Source organism: Mesoplodon mirus, assembly GCF_964341445.2.
Source record: "Mesoplodon mirus genome assembly, chromosome: 6".
Taxonomy (NCBI): Eukaryota; Metazoa; Chordata; class Mammalia; order Artiodactyla; family Ziphiidae; genus Mesoplodon; species Mesoplodon mirus.
The window spans coordinates 79,476,028-79,489,596 of record NC_138982.1 but is presented as its reverse complement, the minus strand read 5'-3'; the positions used below and the strand labels follow the sequence as shown (position 1 = coordinate 79,489,596).

General features: G+C 46.4%; 1 protein-coding gene across 4 annotated transcripts in view; it reads right to left on the bottom strand.

Annotated features, from left to right (window-relative positions):
• The window catches only part of ILDR1 (immunoglobulin like domain containing receptor 1), a gene marked incomplete at both ends in the record, with an annotated part of 39,022 nt that overhangs the window by 14,446 nt on the left and 11,007 nt on the right, over positions 1 to 13,569 (bottom strand). For 3 of the 4 annotated variants that reach the window (XM_082624779.1, XM_082624780.1, XM_082624778.1), the window contains 4 exons: positions 5,929 to 6,075; positions 6,357 to 6,476; positions 9,789 to 9,938; positions 11,317 to 11,487. In XM_082624779.1, coding sequence (XP_082480905.1) covers positions 5,929 to 6,075; positions 6,357 to 6,476; positions 9,789 to 9,938; positions 11,317 to 11,487 — 588 coding nt within the window. The remainder of the gene's footprint in view (positions 1 to 5,928; positions 6,076 to 6,356; positions 6,477 to 9,788; positions 9,939 to 11,316; positions 11,488 to 13,569) is intronic. The other variant, XM_082624781.1, reaches the window with a different exon arrangement.

Below are 13,569 nucleotides of genomic sequence, written 5' to 3'. Positions count from 1 at the left end.
TAGCAGCCTTGCCAAGAGGCCACTTTCTCTCTTCGAAGTTTATTGTGACCTCTCTCGCATGAGAGTAAGAGTTAAGGGAAGTAGTGAATCAACTATTCCTTTGGCAAGGAGCTGGGAATAAATTCCCTAGCCAACACTGCAACTCCTGCACACTAGGAAATATAATCTTAAAACCTGACTTCCTAGTCTTGAAAACATTTCATTGTTCTGCCCATTTCCAAGGTCACCTAAAATGTACAGGTAGATACATAGGTATTAGCAGGCAATGAAATTTCAGGCCATAGGCCAAATATAGAAGGTACAAATGCAAAGGGCTTAGAGGAGGATGTTAGTCAGGGGCTGCTTGGGAGGACTGCCTGCTCCGAGTGGAAGAAGAGAAGGACGCAGGTGCTGAGGTCAATGGGCAGAATTACTGGTAAAGGGAGAGGGACTGAAGAACGTTTCTAGCTGGTAATGCCAGCCCTGGGTGGGAGAAAACCAGGGGGAAGAAGGCAGAGAATGCAAAAAAGTTGAAGTGGATCCTTTCTACTCTTCTCCTCACTTTATTAAGTATTGGGGTTTTCCCTAAGTAGGGGGAATCTCTAATGGGTGGGGTAGAGGCAGAGAAGGGAGAAGGGAAATACCATTTCCTTTCAGGGCAAAGAAAATAATAGAAAAAAGCAGCACAAGGGATCCATAGAAATGTTTCTCCAGTCCCTTAGGTGCAGCTGGTCTGAAGCACACAACCCACAGCAAGTACAAATTAAAAACAAATGCATCTAGTTGTTTTTGTTCATGAATTTCTATTTTGAGGTAATTGTGACCAAGTGCACATGTCTCCCAAGCTCTCTGTCTATCCATGCATGTAGGAAATGTACTTGTGTGCTTAAGTGCAGGAAGTGCCTGCCAGCCTGGCACTCTCACCTCCTCCTGGGTTCCCCAAGCCCTGTGGCCACCCCTAAAGCAGCAGGGCTCTGCCAGAGGCTTCCTCTTACCACAGTAGGAAGAGGTAGAAGACAGGCATTCTGGACCCAGCTGCATAGGTTGGGGGATTTGCTGAGGCCAGCAGCTAAAGGGCCATCAGGAAGGCTACCCAATGGCTCTAGTATGAAACCAACTTCCAGCACAATAGGAAGTGGTTTCAGCCAAGCCCCCAAAAATGTTTGGAGCCCCAGCCCTGATGGTGAGTCACAGCCCAGCATGGAGGAAATCAGATGCAAACTTAGAGCAGCTCACCCAGCTGCCACATCTTCATGCCAAAGGACAGCACTCCAGACCCTCTAAAGATAGGTTCACTTGCTCAGCACTTTCCTCTCCCTCTTGCTAACAGGTGCCTCCCCCAGTTCCCTATACACGATTTCTTCAGCACACACAATGCCCTCCTTAATATGCGCCAGTCACTTTACATGAGTTAACTAATCCTCAGAGGAATCTCTTAATATGAGAATCAGATGAGGAAGTTAGGCTTACAGAGGTTACCTTCCCAGCCCAATGTCCCACAGCTGGTGACTGGCCGAGGCAGCATGTGACCCGGTGTCTGTCTGCCACTCAAGCCTGTACTCTTCCTGCCAAACCACAGAGTCCCCAGACTCCTTTATTTATGTGATAAAGCAAAAAAAAAAACAACCTAAAAACAAAAAACCCCTTCTCTAGTGGTAGTGCCTCACTTTATTTCTCTCCACTCAGCACCACACCATTCAAAACCCACTTCAGACTAACTCTGCTTCCAAGGCCTGGGGACATCTGATTCTATTGGGAACAACCCTATCCACCCCCTGCCCCTCTGACTGAATCTTGGTTTCCTCCAGATGGTACCATTCCCCCTTTGGACCACTTCCTTCTTCAACTCCTCCAATTCAATAGGAGGGAAAAGGAGACTTGGGCTTAACTCCTTGCTCCCCAAATGACTTTTTAATTAATGGGACCCCCCTGCAGAGATGACTCCCTAGAGACCCTTCCAGATCCTCCATGTGCTTTCCTGTCAAATTTTTACATATTCCCAGGATTAACCCACCTGCTCCCTTCTTAGCTGCCACAAACTTTTTCCCAGGGTCCCTCCCTTCCCTGATGCACTGGAACTGATGAGATGGGAGTGGAAAAATACAGCCTCTGATCTTCCTTGCCCTCCTGTCTCTGGAAACAGCTCCATGGGGAAGTCTAGACTATCAGGTGTTTCTATTGCTCACCTAATGGGGAATCAGGCAATAAAATAAGAAACATGGAGAAATTAACAAAGCTTCAAGACTCCTAATACGTTATCTCTGAACCTCAGTGGTGTAAAGTCTGCCTTGGTCACCTTTAACACGCTAGTTATATATACAGACTCCTGGATCCTGCTCGCAGACTGACCTTCAGTCTAATACAAGGTAAGAAAATCCATGTTTTCAACAAGCTCTCTGATTTTAATGCAGGGAGTCGAACTGGAGTTGACTATTGTGGATTCTCAACAACATTCTGAGAATTATGGTCCTCGGGGATAGGTTTCCTTAAACACAGGCTTTGAGGGTCACGTGGACTTCAACTTGAATCCCAGCATGTACTAGCTGTGTAATTTTGAGTGAGTTTCCCGAGTGTCTGAGCCCAATCTCCTCATATCTGAGCTGGGGATAATAATACCTACTTCACAAAGTTGTTGAAGTTAAATGAGGTAATACACATGAAATGCCTAATACATGACAGACAGTCAATAGCTCATGGCTCTCACAGTTACAATAAATTGTTAAAATAAGTCGCTTCTTTCACCTTAGATCTCATAGAAGACAAAAAGTACACATTTGGAGACTAAACCACCAAAAGCATATTCATCCTCATTTCTGAGGAAAACCCAGGGCATGTTCTTTAAGATGACCCTTTTGTGGCAGAAATAACACTCAACACCTCCCCTCCTGCAGAGACCTGCAGCCAGCATTCTCTGTGTGCATCACCCATGGTGCCCCTGAGGACCTCCAACTTCTTACTATTCCTTACCACCCCCTCCCTGCTCTTACAGTGTGTTCTTCACCCTCTCTGACCCATGATCACACATTCCTTTTTTTTAATACATATAATGGCAGTATACACAGTATACCAACTTGACTGGCAGTCCTTTCACTGACATCCTCAGGAGCATCCTAGAATCTCACGCCCCTTGAACTCTTGCCATTTCAGCTTTAGGGAACCACCAGTCAGTGTTTCCTGGGCCCACACTGGCTGCACAGTCAGGCAACCGACCTCATATAGCCCTTCTCCCAATGTGTGTAGATCTCCTTGACTGATCTAGCGACCCTGCTTCCCTCCTCCAGAGCAGCAGTTTAAACTTCTCATGTCTTCCCCTCCCTATGAACTTTCAGCTAATGACATGTCTTTGTTGAGGAAGAGGAACCAGCCCTGGACATGGAATCAAGAGACCTAGGTCTAGTCCAGGGCTCATCACTAACAAGCTGTGTGTAACTGTGGAAAAGTCTCTCTAGGCCTCACTTCCCTCAGCTGAGGGGATGGGGAGGTGGGTGGCATAGATCAGAGATTCTCCGTGTGGCCTATAGCCCACTGCAGGGTGCGCCTAGGGGTTCTGTGGGGAGGAGGGTCAACAACCAATCTGGGGATGGAAGTTGTCTCTCCAGTTCCCACGGAAAAAAAATAAGGTTCAGTGTCAATAACTTTCATCTTTAAGTTCTACTGTAGGTTGTTTACTAGTACTAAGTGAATTACCAAGGATTACTAAACTTTGGTGTCATTTTCATTTTTCTCCTCTCTGGTCCTCTATTAACTCTCACTGGAAAGCAGGAGCAGGTTGGGGAGGTGGGCTGTGGTCTCGGAAGCTCAAGAATCACTGGCATCGTTCTCGAAGCTGCCTTTTGCATCTAGAATTTTGATGTGCTGAAATCGAGACAGGCTGGTGTGAGCTCGCTCCCTCAGCTCCTTCCCTTACACTTTAATCATCTTCCAGGTGTTAACAACTTCCTCTCTCTCTTCAGAGGGCAGGCTTCCTTCTCCTTTTCTCTCTAAATGTAATCCTTTCACTGTGAGCCTGATGTCTCTCCCACTGGCTCCATCCCTTCTCAGTCATCGCCTCACTTCACAATGCTTCCCTTCACTCTCTTTCTATTGGCCCTGGTTCTCTGCCTACAAATATGCTTAGGGTTACCTTATTCTAAAAAAAAAAAATCAACGATCACATTCACCCTCTTCCCCACCCAAGAGCTTTCCTTGACAACTCCTGCCCCCTCCATGTAATCTCCACTTACCACCAAATTTCTCAGGACAGACTCCCCAAGTGACTCACTTTGAAAGTGATCTCATCTGCTCAAGTTCAGGGATCTTTATTTGTGGCCCACATTTCTTTATTTTACCAGTTCTTCTAAATGACCTCTAACCACTTAGGAGAAACCACTTTCTCCCAGAACCTGTTTATCAGCTTACTGACAGTGGATACACTTATCGCTTGTGCTGACTGGGTCCCTAGCCCTGACTGTTTTGAGTACCCCACAGACCAAGGGATTCCAAGAAAATATCTTGGGAGAGTTTCTCTCATCTCAGTCTGCATATTACTGCTCCAGTGGCAGTGACTTCTACGTGGCATCTCTCCTAGAGGCCTCTGAAAGGTAGGGAGCTCCGTGGCCCAATATTGAGTTCTCTGCTATTTTTCTTCTCTTGAAGGAGTTCATTGGTATCTCAGCGAATCCCATAGTGATCTACACAGATAGGTCGTGGCAGCCTCTCTCGTGGGAAATTCAGGCGCTCATAAGTCAGATAATCATGAATACAAGGCTGCAATACTTCTGCTACTTACCAGCTGTATGACTTCTCTGACCTTCAGTCACCTCATTGTTAAATAATGATGATACCTGCCTTCTAGGGTTGTGAGGATTCAAAAGGGAAATATATGCAAAGGGCCCCCACACACCAGACATCCAATAAAAGTTAGTTCTCTTTTCCTGTAAGACAGCAACCTCAGAACATAGGCCTGAAACTAGACTCAGACCATTGACCTTCTTGACCCTATAGATTAGGTTTTGTTTCTGTCTTAACAGCCAATTTCTTATTTTTTTCTTTTAAAAGTTTTCCTTTCAAATGGACCAAAATGATAAGAGTGGTTATATCTGGGTGCTTAGATGAGTCTTTTCATTTTCCTACATTTCAAATTTTCGACAATGTAATACTTATATCATCAGGAAAAGGAAATGTTACTTTAAAAACAAAAAAACTCCTTCTATTTAAAGCTGTTGATTCCATCTCTTTAGTAAGGAAAGATCTTTGTAGAATAATTCTTTTCCTTTTGCCTTCACCAAATTTTTTACGGCATGTCACAATTCTGTTTTAAAAGGTCAAACTTAAGCCCAAAGAAAGATCACATTAGAGCAAGATCTTCTTCTGCCTCCTCTTTCCTTTGTCTAAAAATGAGGCTCTCAAAGTGTGGCCCCCAGACTGGCAGAACTGCACCACCTGTGAACTTTCGAGAAATATAAATTCTCAGGGCCACCCAAGACCGATTAAATCAGAAACTCTGGAGATGGAGGCCTCCAGGAGATTCTTAAGTTTGAGAACCCCTGCTCCAACACCTCTCTCTTCTCATCTGTTCTTTTCAAGTCATCTTTGAGAAGTGGCCTTCTCTCTCACGGCTCTATGCAAATCACTCCCTCCAGCCACCTCGTGTCCAAGCAAGGTCAGTGCTGGGAGCAAATACTGGAGCACAGGCACATCAGGGCCGCTGATATGTAGGCAGAGACACCTGAACGAGGCCTTAGGCAGGCTAGGCGGTAAACAGGCAGAAGTCCTCCCACTTTGCTCCATAGCTTCCCTGAGCATAATTTCCTGGGCTGAGGCCAAAGACCTCTGAGCCTCTGACGGGAGAAGGGCATGGAGGGGAACCTGGAAGAACCCAAGGTTTTGACCTGGGCATATGAAATTGATCTGTCTGGGGCACTAGGCTCCTGCACCACCCCACCGCGCTGCTCGTCCGTCCCCTCTCACCTTCCTCAGGGCAGCAGCAGCGGGTGGGACAGCAGGGGCAGCGGACGTAGCAGCAGCAGTACTGAGGACAGCACTGGCACCAGCACACTCCAATCAGCAGGATCAGGAGGAGGGCCCCCAGGACGATGAGGATCACCGTCAGCCAGTCTGCAGCAGAGAAGCCGAGCAGGGATTTAACGAAACATGCAGGTGCATGCTTCAGGTTGTAACATTGTAGAGGTCTGATCAACACAGCTCTTGACCTATAGGTTAAGGCTGAGCAATATACGGGCAAAAAAAAAAAAAAAAGTTTAGCTTTGGTAAGGGAACTTCAGGGGCTGGCTACCGACAACAATAACCTAGGCTTGCTTGTTTCTGTTTTCCTTTTTTTTTCTGCATGTAGAAGTGTCACAGTGGGTGGCCGAACAGAAAGCTCCAGGAGCACTTACGCAGGACAATGAGCTTCACTTCCTTATCTGGGTCTCCTGACGTGTCCCCTGGAGCCTCAATGGTGCAATAATACACTCCATGGTCCCACCACATCACTTCATTAATCACAAGATCTGCTCCTGCAACAGGGGAGGGGAAGGTGCCAGTGGTTAAAGGAGAGGGATCTGATCTATGGTCGCTTCAAGTCCCCAGCACTGTACTTCCACATCCCAAGAGGGCCTCTCATAGTTCAGAGAAAGGCCTCAATTCCTTCGTTTGAGACTCTCTTCTTTCTCCAAACAATATAAAGGTGGCAGAACTTACCATTCATTGAGCCGTACTAGGTACCTTGAAAGGATTTTGGATACATCACCTCATTTACTTCCCAAAACAACTCTAAGTGGGTGAGGTAGAGATTACCAGCTTTCTCCCCTTCTCTCGTGATCATAGAAGTTTTGGTCATGTACATGGCCATCCAGAATAAAACCACTATTTCCCATCCTCATTTACAGATGGACACGGACATGTGATTCAGTTCTGGTGGACACAATATAAGCAGAAGTGGCACATGATGGCTCCCAGGAACTTTTTTAAAAACAGTTTAGGAACTTCTTTGCCCCTTTCTTCTTCAACTCTGTTATCTGGAAAGCAAATGTGATGGCTGCCATCTTGGATCATGAGGAAGGAGATGACATTCTTGGTGAGCTGGAAGGAACTTGGGTCCCTGAGGACATAATGGAACAGACCCACCACACTAGTTCTGGTCTGTCTACCTCCAAATTTATACATGAGAGGAAATAAACTTCTTTATTGTTTAAGTCACTAATATTTGGGGCTTTTGCTTACTTGCAATCAAACTTAATACTGATACAGTGTGTAGGATTATTAACTGCATTTCAGATGAGGAAACTAAGACTAGAGGAAGCTAGAACAGAGAGAGGTAACAGAGGTAGGTTCAAACTCATGTCTCTGCCCCAAAGCTGGTGCCCTTAACCACCAAGCTCTACTGTCCTCTCCTAACTGGGTGGAAAACTCCACAGCCTGGATTCCTCACAAGCTGGAAACACATACTTCTGAATCTTGAAAGGATAGGTTAGATGAACTTGAATAATAAGTAAGGATGAAATGCCAATATTTTAAGAGTAAAGCTTACTCAAGAAAAGAATTTCAGTTTTCATGAGCACCAAGCATCTACCCCATTAAGATAGGTGAATGTTATGTTCACATTTAGTAAATGCAACAAATGTTCACTAAAGACCCTTTGTGGGTCCAGCACTATATCAGACTCTGTGGAAGGTCAAACAAGACCTATCTCTGTCCTCAAAGCGCTTAAAGTCCAGTCAAAGGCATCAGGGCAGCTCCCATGTCCCTGCTACTTCAACCACAGTAAGTACCAGAGAACACCTTCAGATTCTTAAAGACCTCAGTTATAGACTTGCTCCTGCTCAGCTGGCAGTCGTAGCTGAAATTCTTTATTATCTCTTTGTCAAGAAATATTTACTGAGGAAATGAAACAAACATGCAAGGTCACGCACCATTGGAGCTAACTTCGACTTCTGTTTCCTTCTCTTTCTACGTCAATCCCTACGGTTTTTTCCTACCCCATGATTTTCCAAACCCACTGCCTTTCCCAGAACCAAGCTTGCCCCAGACTTGGAAGAATGGTGAAAGTGCTTAGGAAGAAATTCCCCCTCCAAGGTTAATGTGTGTTATAAATCCGCCCCAATTTTATTAGAGGCATAAGGATTATTTCAGGGATGTCAGAGTAATGAGGACATTCAGATATGTCAATATTTTAAATTATCCAAGAACTGATTTGACAGGGTCTTCTCAAATGATACAAACACAGGCATAAAAGTATCGGAAAACAAGGGCCCCAAGAAGTCACAACAAGCCTGGGGTTAAAAATTAAAACCAAGGGGAAATACCGCTTTCCCATGTGAGTAAGAAGGAGGCAGAGTTTGACCCAAATGTGGCTGGGAGGGGAAGTATTAGACAGTGCTGCTCAAAATTAGAAAAAAAGACAGAAAATCAGGGACTATCCCCTACGGGCACTTTCATCCTTCAAAAACTGTAAAGGAGACTTTAAATTTTGGGATCAAATCGGAGCTAATTCTGTGGGCTCTGGAGAAAGCAGAGTCACCCCGAACCTCTGAGGATGCACCTAGAAACTGGAAAAGGACAGATGTTCCCTAAGGCTGAGCATTCAAGGGTTGACGTGGGAAAGTCTGAGGTTGAATGTAAATGGATCAGACTTATGTATTATAGCCAAAGTATTATACACAAAGGTGGAAGCAATTTTTAAACTGGCTTGATCTACCTCAACAGTCATAGAATATTCACTGATTTCCTCACATTGTTGCTAAGAGTACCCTGAGTGGCCTTCTAGGTGTATTCTCCCACTTTCTTTTTTTCACTTTTAACCAGCCAATATTTATTTAACACTGCACATAAAGTTCATTGAAATACGCTCTGAATTCTGTGCCAATAATCCACTGCAGCAGTCCTGGATTACAAGATAGGAATGTGGGGCGCTGACCCATCCATTCAAAAGTGTGTTGAGTGATCATAATTGAAGTTTACTGCACACTTAATGTTTGCTAAATGCTTTATACGTATTACCTCACTTAATCCTGACAACTCTCCATGAGATACGTGCTACGGCAAGTCCCATCTTACAGAAATTGAGGCTAAAAAAAATGGAAGGGACTTGCCCAAGTTCACACACCCTGTAAGTGCAGAACGGGGACCAACACCTGAGTCTGACTCCAGAGCCGGGGCTGACCACTACTCCTTGTACTCCCACAAAGAATGCATATGCTTTAGACATAGCTCTCAGATATCACATTTGATACTCACTTTGGTGTGGGGAGACAGAGGCCATTATGCCCATCTTTCAGATGTGGCAACAGAGGCCAGAGAAAAGAATGGATCTGCTGCTGGTCACTAAGCAAGGGAGTGGAAGCATGGGGGCACCCACCCTGTCTTTTGATTCTAAGCATAATGCTCTTTCCTCTACCAATGCAGGGCGAGGGTCTAAGGTGGCCACCTACTTGGAAACCCCTATTTCCTTAGATTTGGGCAACAGAAGTAGCCAGAGGGGAACTCAGGGGCCTGGGGTTCGAGCAGGCCCTGAGAGCAATTTGTGGAAGGAATCAAGGGAGCCTGAGCCACATGTCAGAACTGCATCTTGGAAAAGCAAAGGAAATCACCCACTCCCTGACCTTTAGCCAAAGCTGTAGGATGTCTTCTTTCCCAAGACCAACTTCCAGGGTAATGACTTCAGATGGTATAGCACATTCTGTGTATTTGGCACTTTCCTCAAAAAACGAAAGTGACCAAGTAGACCATCAGGCAGCAGAAACAAGAGGGAAATCCCCACAGTGACTCAGACCTCTGGGCCTGGCCTACACACCTCCCCATGCCCAGTTCCCTGCTGCCTCCACACTCACGGTTCTGGATGGTGATCTTGCGCTGCCGGTAATCCACCCCCAGCACGGGCTCGTTCTGCCCCCGCCTCTGGGCCACGATGCGAACCTCCCGCTGGCTGTCATTGCAGTCGTTGGATGGGTCCTGGCCCAGGGATAAAGCCGCCTGGTATGCTGGGAAAAGAGTACACACCTAAGTCACACAGCAGTGGGGAATTCCCATGAAGAAAGGCGCCCTGAGCGGTTTCTGGAGCAATGAATGTTCTCAATTTTTCCTGAGCCTAGAAGATTCTGATTCTGGAGCGGGGATCTGAGATTCTGCATTTCTAATGAGCTCCCAGGTGACACCAATGACCCACACTTTGAGCAGCAAGAGTCCAGACCCCTCTAATAGGCCATCATTTCCAAATCCTGACTGCATCCCTATCTCCCACCCCAGTTTCCCTTGCCCCATTTTCAAAGTCACCCCAGAATCTGCTCCCATATGGTTCATCCACCTGCCCTTACAATAAAAGTTTTGAGAGCTGTTAAATCTGCTGATGATAAATGCCTACTAGCCGGTCCCTCCTACCTTCCCACTTAATGCAGGCATTTTAAGAGTAACCCCCAGGAAACAATGCCTCAATTTAGAGAGGGGTGTTTTGGGGACAATGTCAGGCTCCGTGGATGGCTCAGACAGTTAGGTTTTGGAGTTCATATTGTAAGATATTAGGGCTAAAAAAGGTAAAGCTGATGTCTCCCCTTGCTTTCCCTCATCTCAGGAAGCTCAGTTCCTTCCTGTGAACAGGGTATCTACTTCTGTTCTCCGAATTTCTAACGGTTAATTGTCCCAGGCTGGCGGTGGGGATCAGGGTTCCTTTGTTTCTTGAGAGAGGCAGAGGTGGGCAGCTAGGGAAGAGCTTTGGTTCCAGACAGCAGGACTGACGTGAGTAGGGCAGCTGTTACTGAAAGCTAGGACTTGGCTAAGCGTGGGGAGAGCTGCACAGTGCTCAGGGATGTCCAACAATGAACAGGCTGCCTGTGGCCAGGGAGCTCTCCAGCACTGAGAGTGTTTAGTCCACAGAGGACTGACTGTCCACCAGGAAGGCTGGCTCTAGAAGGGAGTGTGGCAGTGGGCGGGAGGCTCACAAGTGACCACTCTTCATGCATAATTGGGGGGCGGGTAGGAGTCTTCTTGTCTGCTTTCGGAGGAGGTGGGGGTGATGAGAGGCAGACCTACATCCTCATCTTAGCGCATGGGTGGGCAACCAGGAATGAACTAGGAGTCACGACTTGCTCTGCCTTTTACTTAATGTCTAAGCTGCCTTCATTTATTTTAGAACAAGGGGAGACATAAATTTTAAAATAGATAAATATTATGTGACCCTGAATAGGTTATTTCATCTACCTGGCCTCCATTTGTTTATCTATAAAACGAGGGGACAGTATTAAGTGATCTTTCTGGCTTCTTCTCACTATAAGGATTTGTGATCCTAAATAATTCCTACACCCTAATGGCGGTACTTCACAGAATGACTCCAGGAGAGCAGGGGGTAGGGATGAGGGCACTCACATGCAGAGTAGTAATCAAAGATGGGGTCCTTGCAGAAGGACTTGAAGCGCCACGTCACCACCACATCCTGGAGCTGGGCAGAGGTGGTGTAGTCACATTTGAGAACGACGGAGGCAAACAGGGTGACATAGCGCTCCGTGTGCTGGACTGTCACCAGCAAGGACACACACCCTGCAGCCAAGAGCAGGAGACAATGCTGAAGGCAGACCGTAGGTCGGTCTCTAAGGGGTGACCTACTTCTATTCATGGGGCAATAAAAGCATTGCACACAAGCAAACACACCGCCTGACTGGCTGGGAGCGGCTCACAAGCTGTCTGTGATCTTACTTAGCCTGGGCAGGGTTGGGACGGAAACTGCACAGACACCCTGGAGGAGATGGAGGAGGAAAAGAGCAAAAACCATGACTCTCAAGGTGCTCCCAGTCCATAGAGAGTGATAACACATCCAACAATGATAAAGAAACGATATTAAAAGAAGGCCATGTATGTACTGGAGTGACTTTGCTAATATATATAATTTTTCATGTCACTTCTCTTCTTAAAATGTTTTCCCATTTCCCTAAGGATAAAGTTCAACCTCTGTACCCTGGCCTAGGAGGCCAGTCACGTCTGCCTTCAGCCTTTCTCTGTGGCCTCATCTCCCTTCATGCCCACCCCCACTCGGGGCTTCAGCCACACTGGACTTGCCTCAGTCCTTCCCGTGCTAGGACTGCTATCTTCCCCAGGTGCCCCCACGTGTACATCTCTTGGCTGGAGCACTCTTCCACCTCACCAGCTGCCACTCCACTCCCTTCACCAGGTTAAGTACTATTTATTTCTTAGGTCTTCAGCTGCACACTTACCTCCTCAAGAAGCCTCCTCTGACTACAAGTCTGGGAGAGGGGCCTTCCTCTGTTTTCCCAAAGTGCCTCAGCATACCCCCAGGCAGAGCATTTCACACTTCTGGGGATGGCCTGGCTACTGTAGGCTCTGAGAAGGCCGACTGGGTTTGCCTCTGACTCACTGTTCAAACACAAGGGCCTCATACTGTGCCTGTCACCTCCTTGGCACCCAACAAATGTTTGTTGAATAAATGATGGAATGAATGACCAGTGAAAATTGGCAGTTCAACTGGTCGACATAAGCATAAAGAAAATAAAACAAAAATGATCAGACTGTGACAAATTTTATCACAAAAGACTTGAAGGAGCTAACAGTTTTTCTTTTTACTTTTTAAAAACTTTCTCCCCTTACCCTCCAAACCTACAGATATACTGAAAGCTCTAAGTGTGTGTTGATGAGGAACCAGGTGGCACAGAAATGTCAGGTGGGACTCTGACATGGTCAGAAGTCCACACATAAGCAGCATCTTCAAATGTTCCTATGTCAATATGGATTCTAGGCCAAGTTATAGGGGCCTTCTCATGGGAGGTTTAGTGTAGAGCAGTAGTATTCAAACTTGAGCATACACCCCCAGGAGGACTCGTGACAGCCCAGATCACTGTCAGCAGGAGTTACTAATTCAGTAGGACTTGGGTGGGACCCAAGAACAAATTTCCAGGAGATGCTGATACTACTTTGATGGGTACCATACTTTGAGAACCACTGGTGTAGACTAGCTAAAGTAAACCCAGGCTTTGGACTCAGATACAACTGGGTTCAAATCAAACTGTACTACTCACTTGGACATTGGACAAGTTATTTACTCTCTCTGAGCTTGTGTTTCCTCAGCTATGAATGGAGACTATAACAGTACTAACCTAAGCAGGTCCTTGCAAGAATGCAATGAGATAACCCACTCCCGGCACTTGGCGTGGTACCTGGCAAGGTGCTGGCATATATGCTGCCATGTTAGTGACACTGTATGAGTCTTTCTCCTTTTTTCCCTCATTATGAGGGCCAAGGAGAAAGAGGTTCAAGCTGGGAGTCCCTCCAATAGAGTTCTCAGGTAGAGCTACCTTAATTTTGACTGAGTTACTCCCATAAACAAAATAAATACAGTCACCCCCGTTACAGAGCAGCTGGGTGGGCCTGGCTCAATGGCCAGAGCCACATGGTTCTCGGTCCTGCCTCGCCTTCTGGACACAACCCTCATAAGACAGCCACCATGGTTTAAGATGGCCACCAGCAGCCACTTTTCTCATGTCCACAGAGAGGTAGCAGGATGTTGTTTGGGACAGGCTCTGGTCCCCAGAAATGAGCTGAGCCATCTCCAGGGCTGGGCTGTAATGAGGATGTGCCAGTGACAGCCATGTTAGAGAGAGGGTCTGCAGC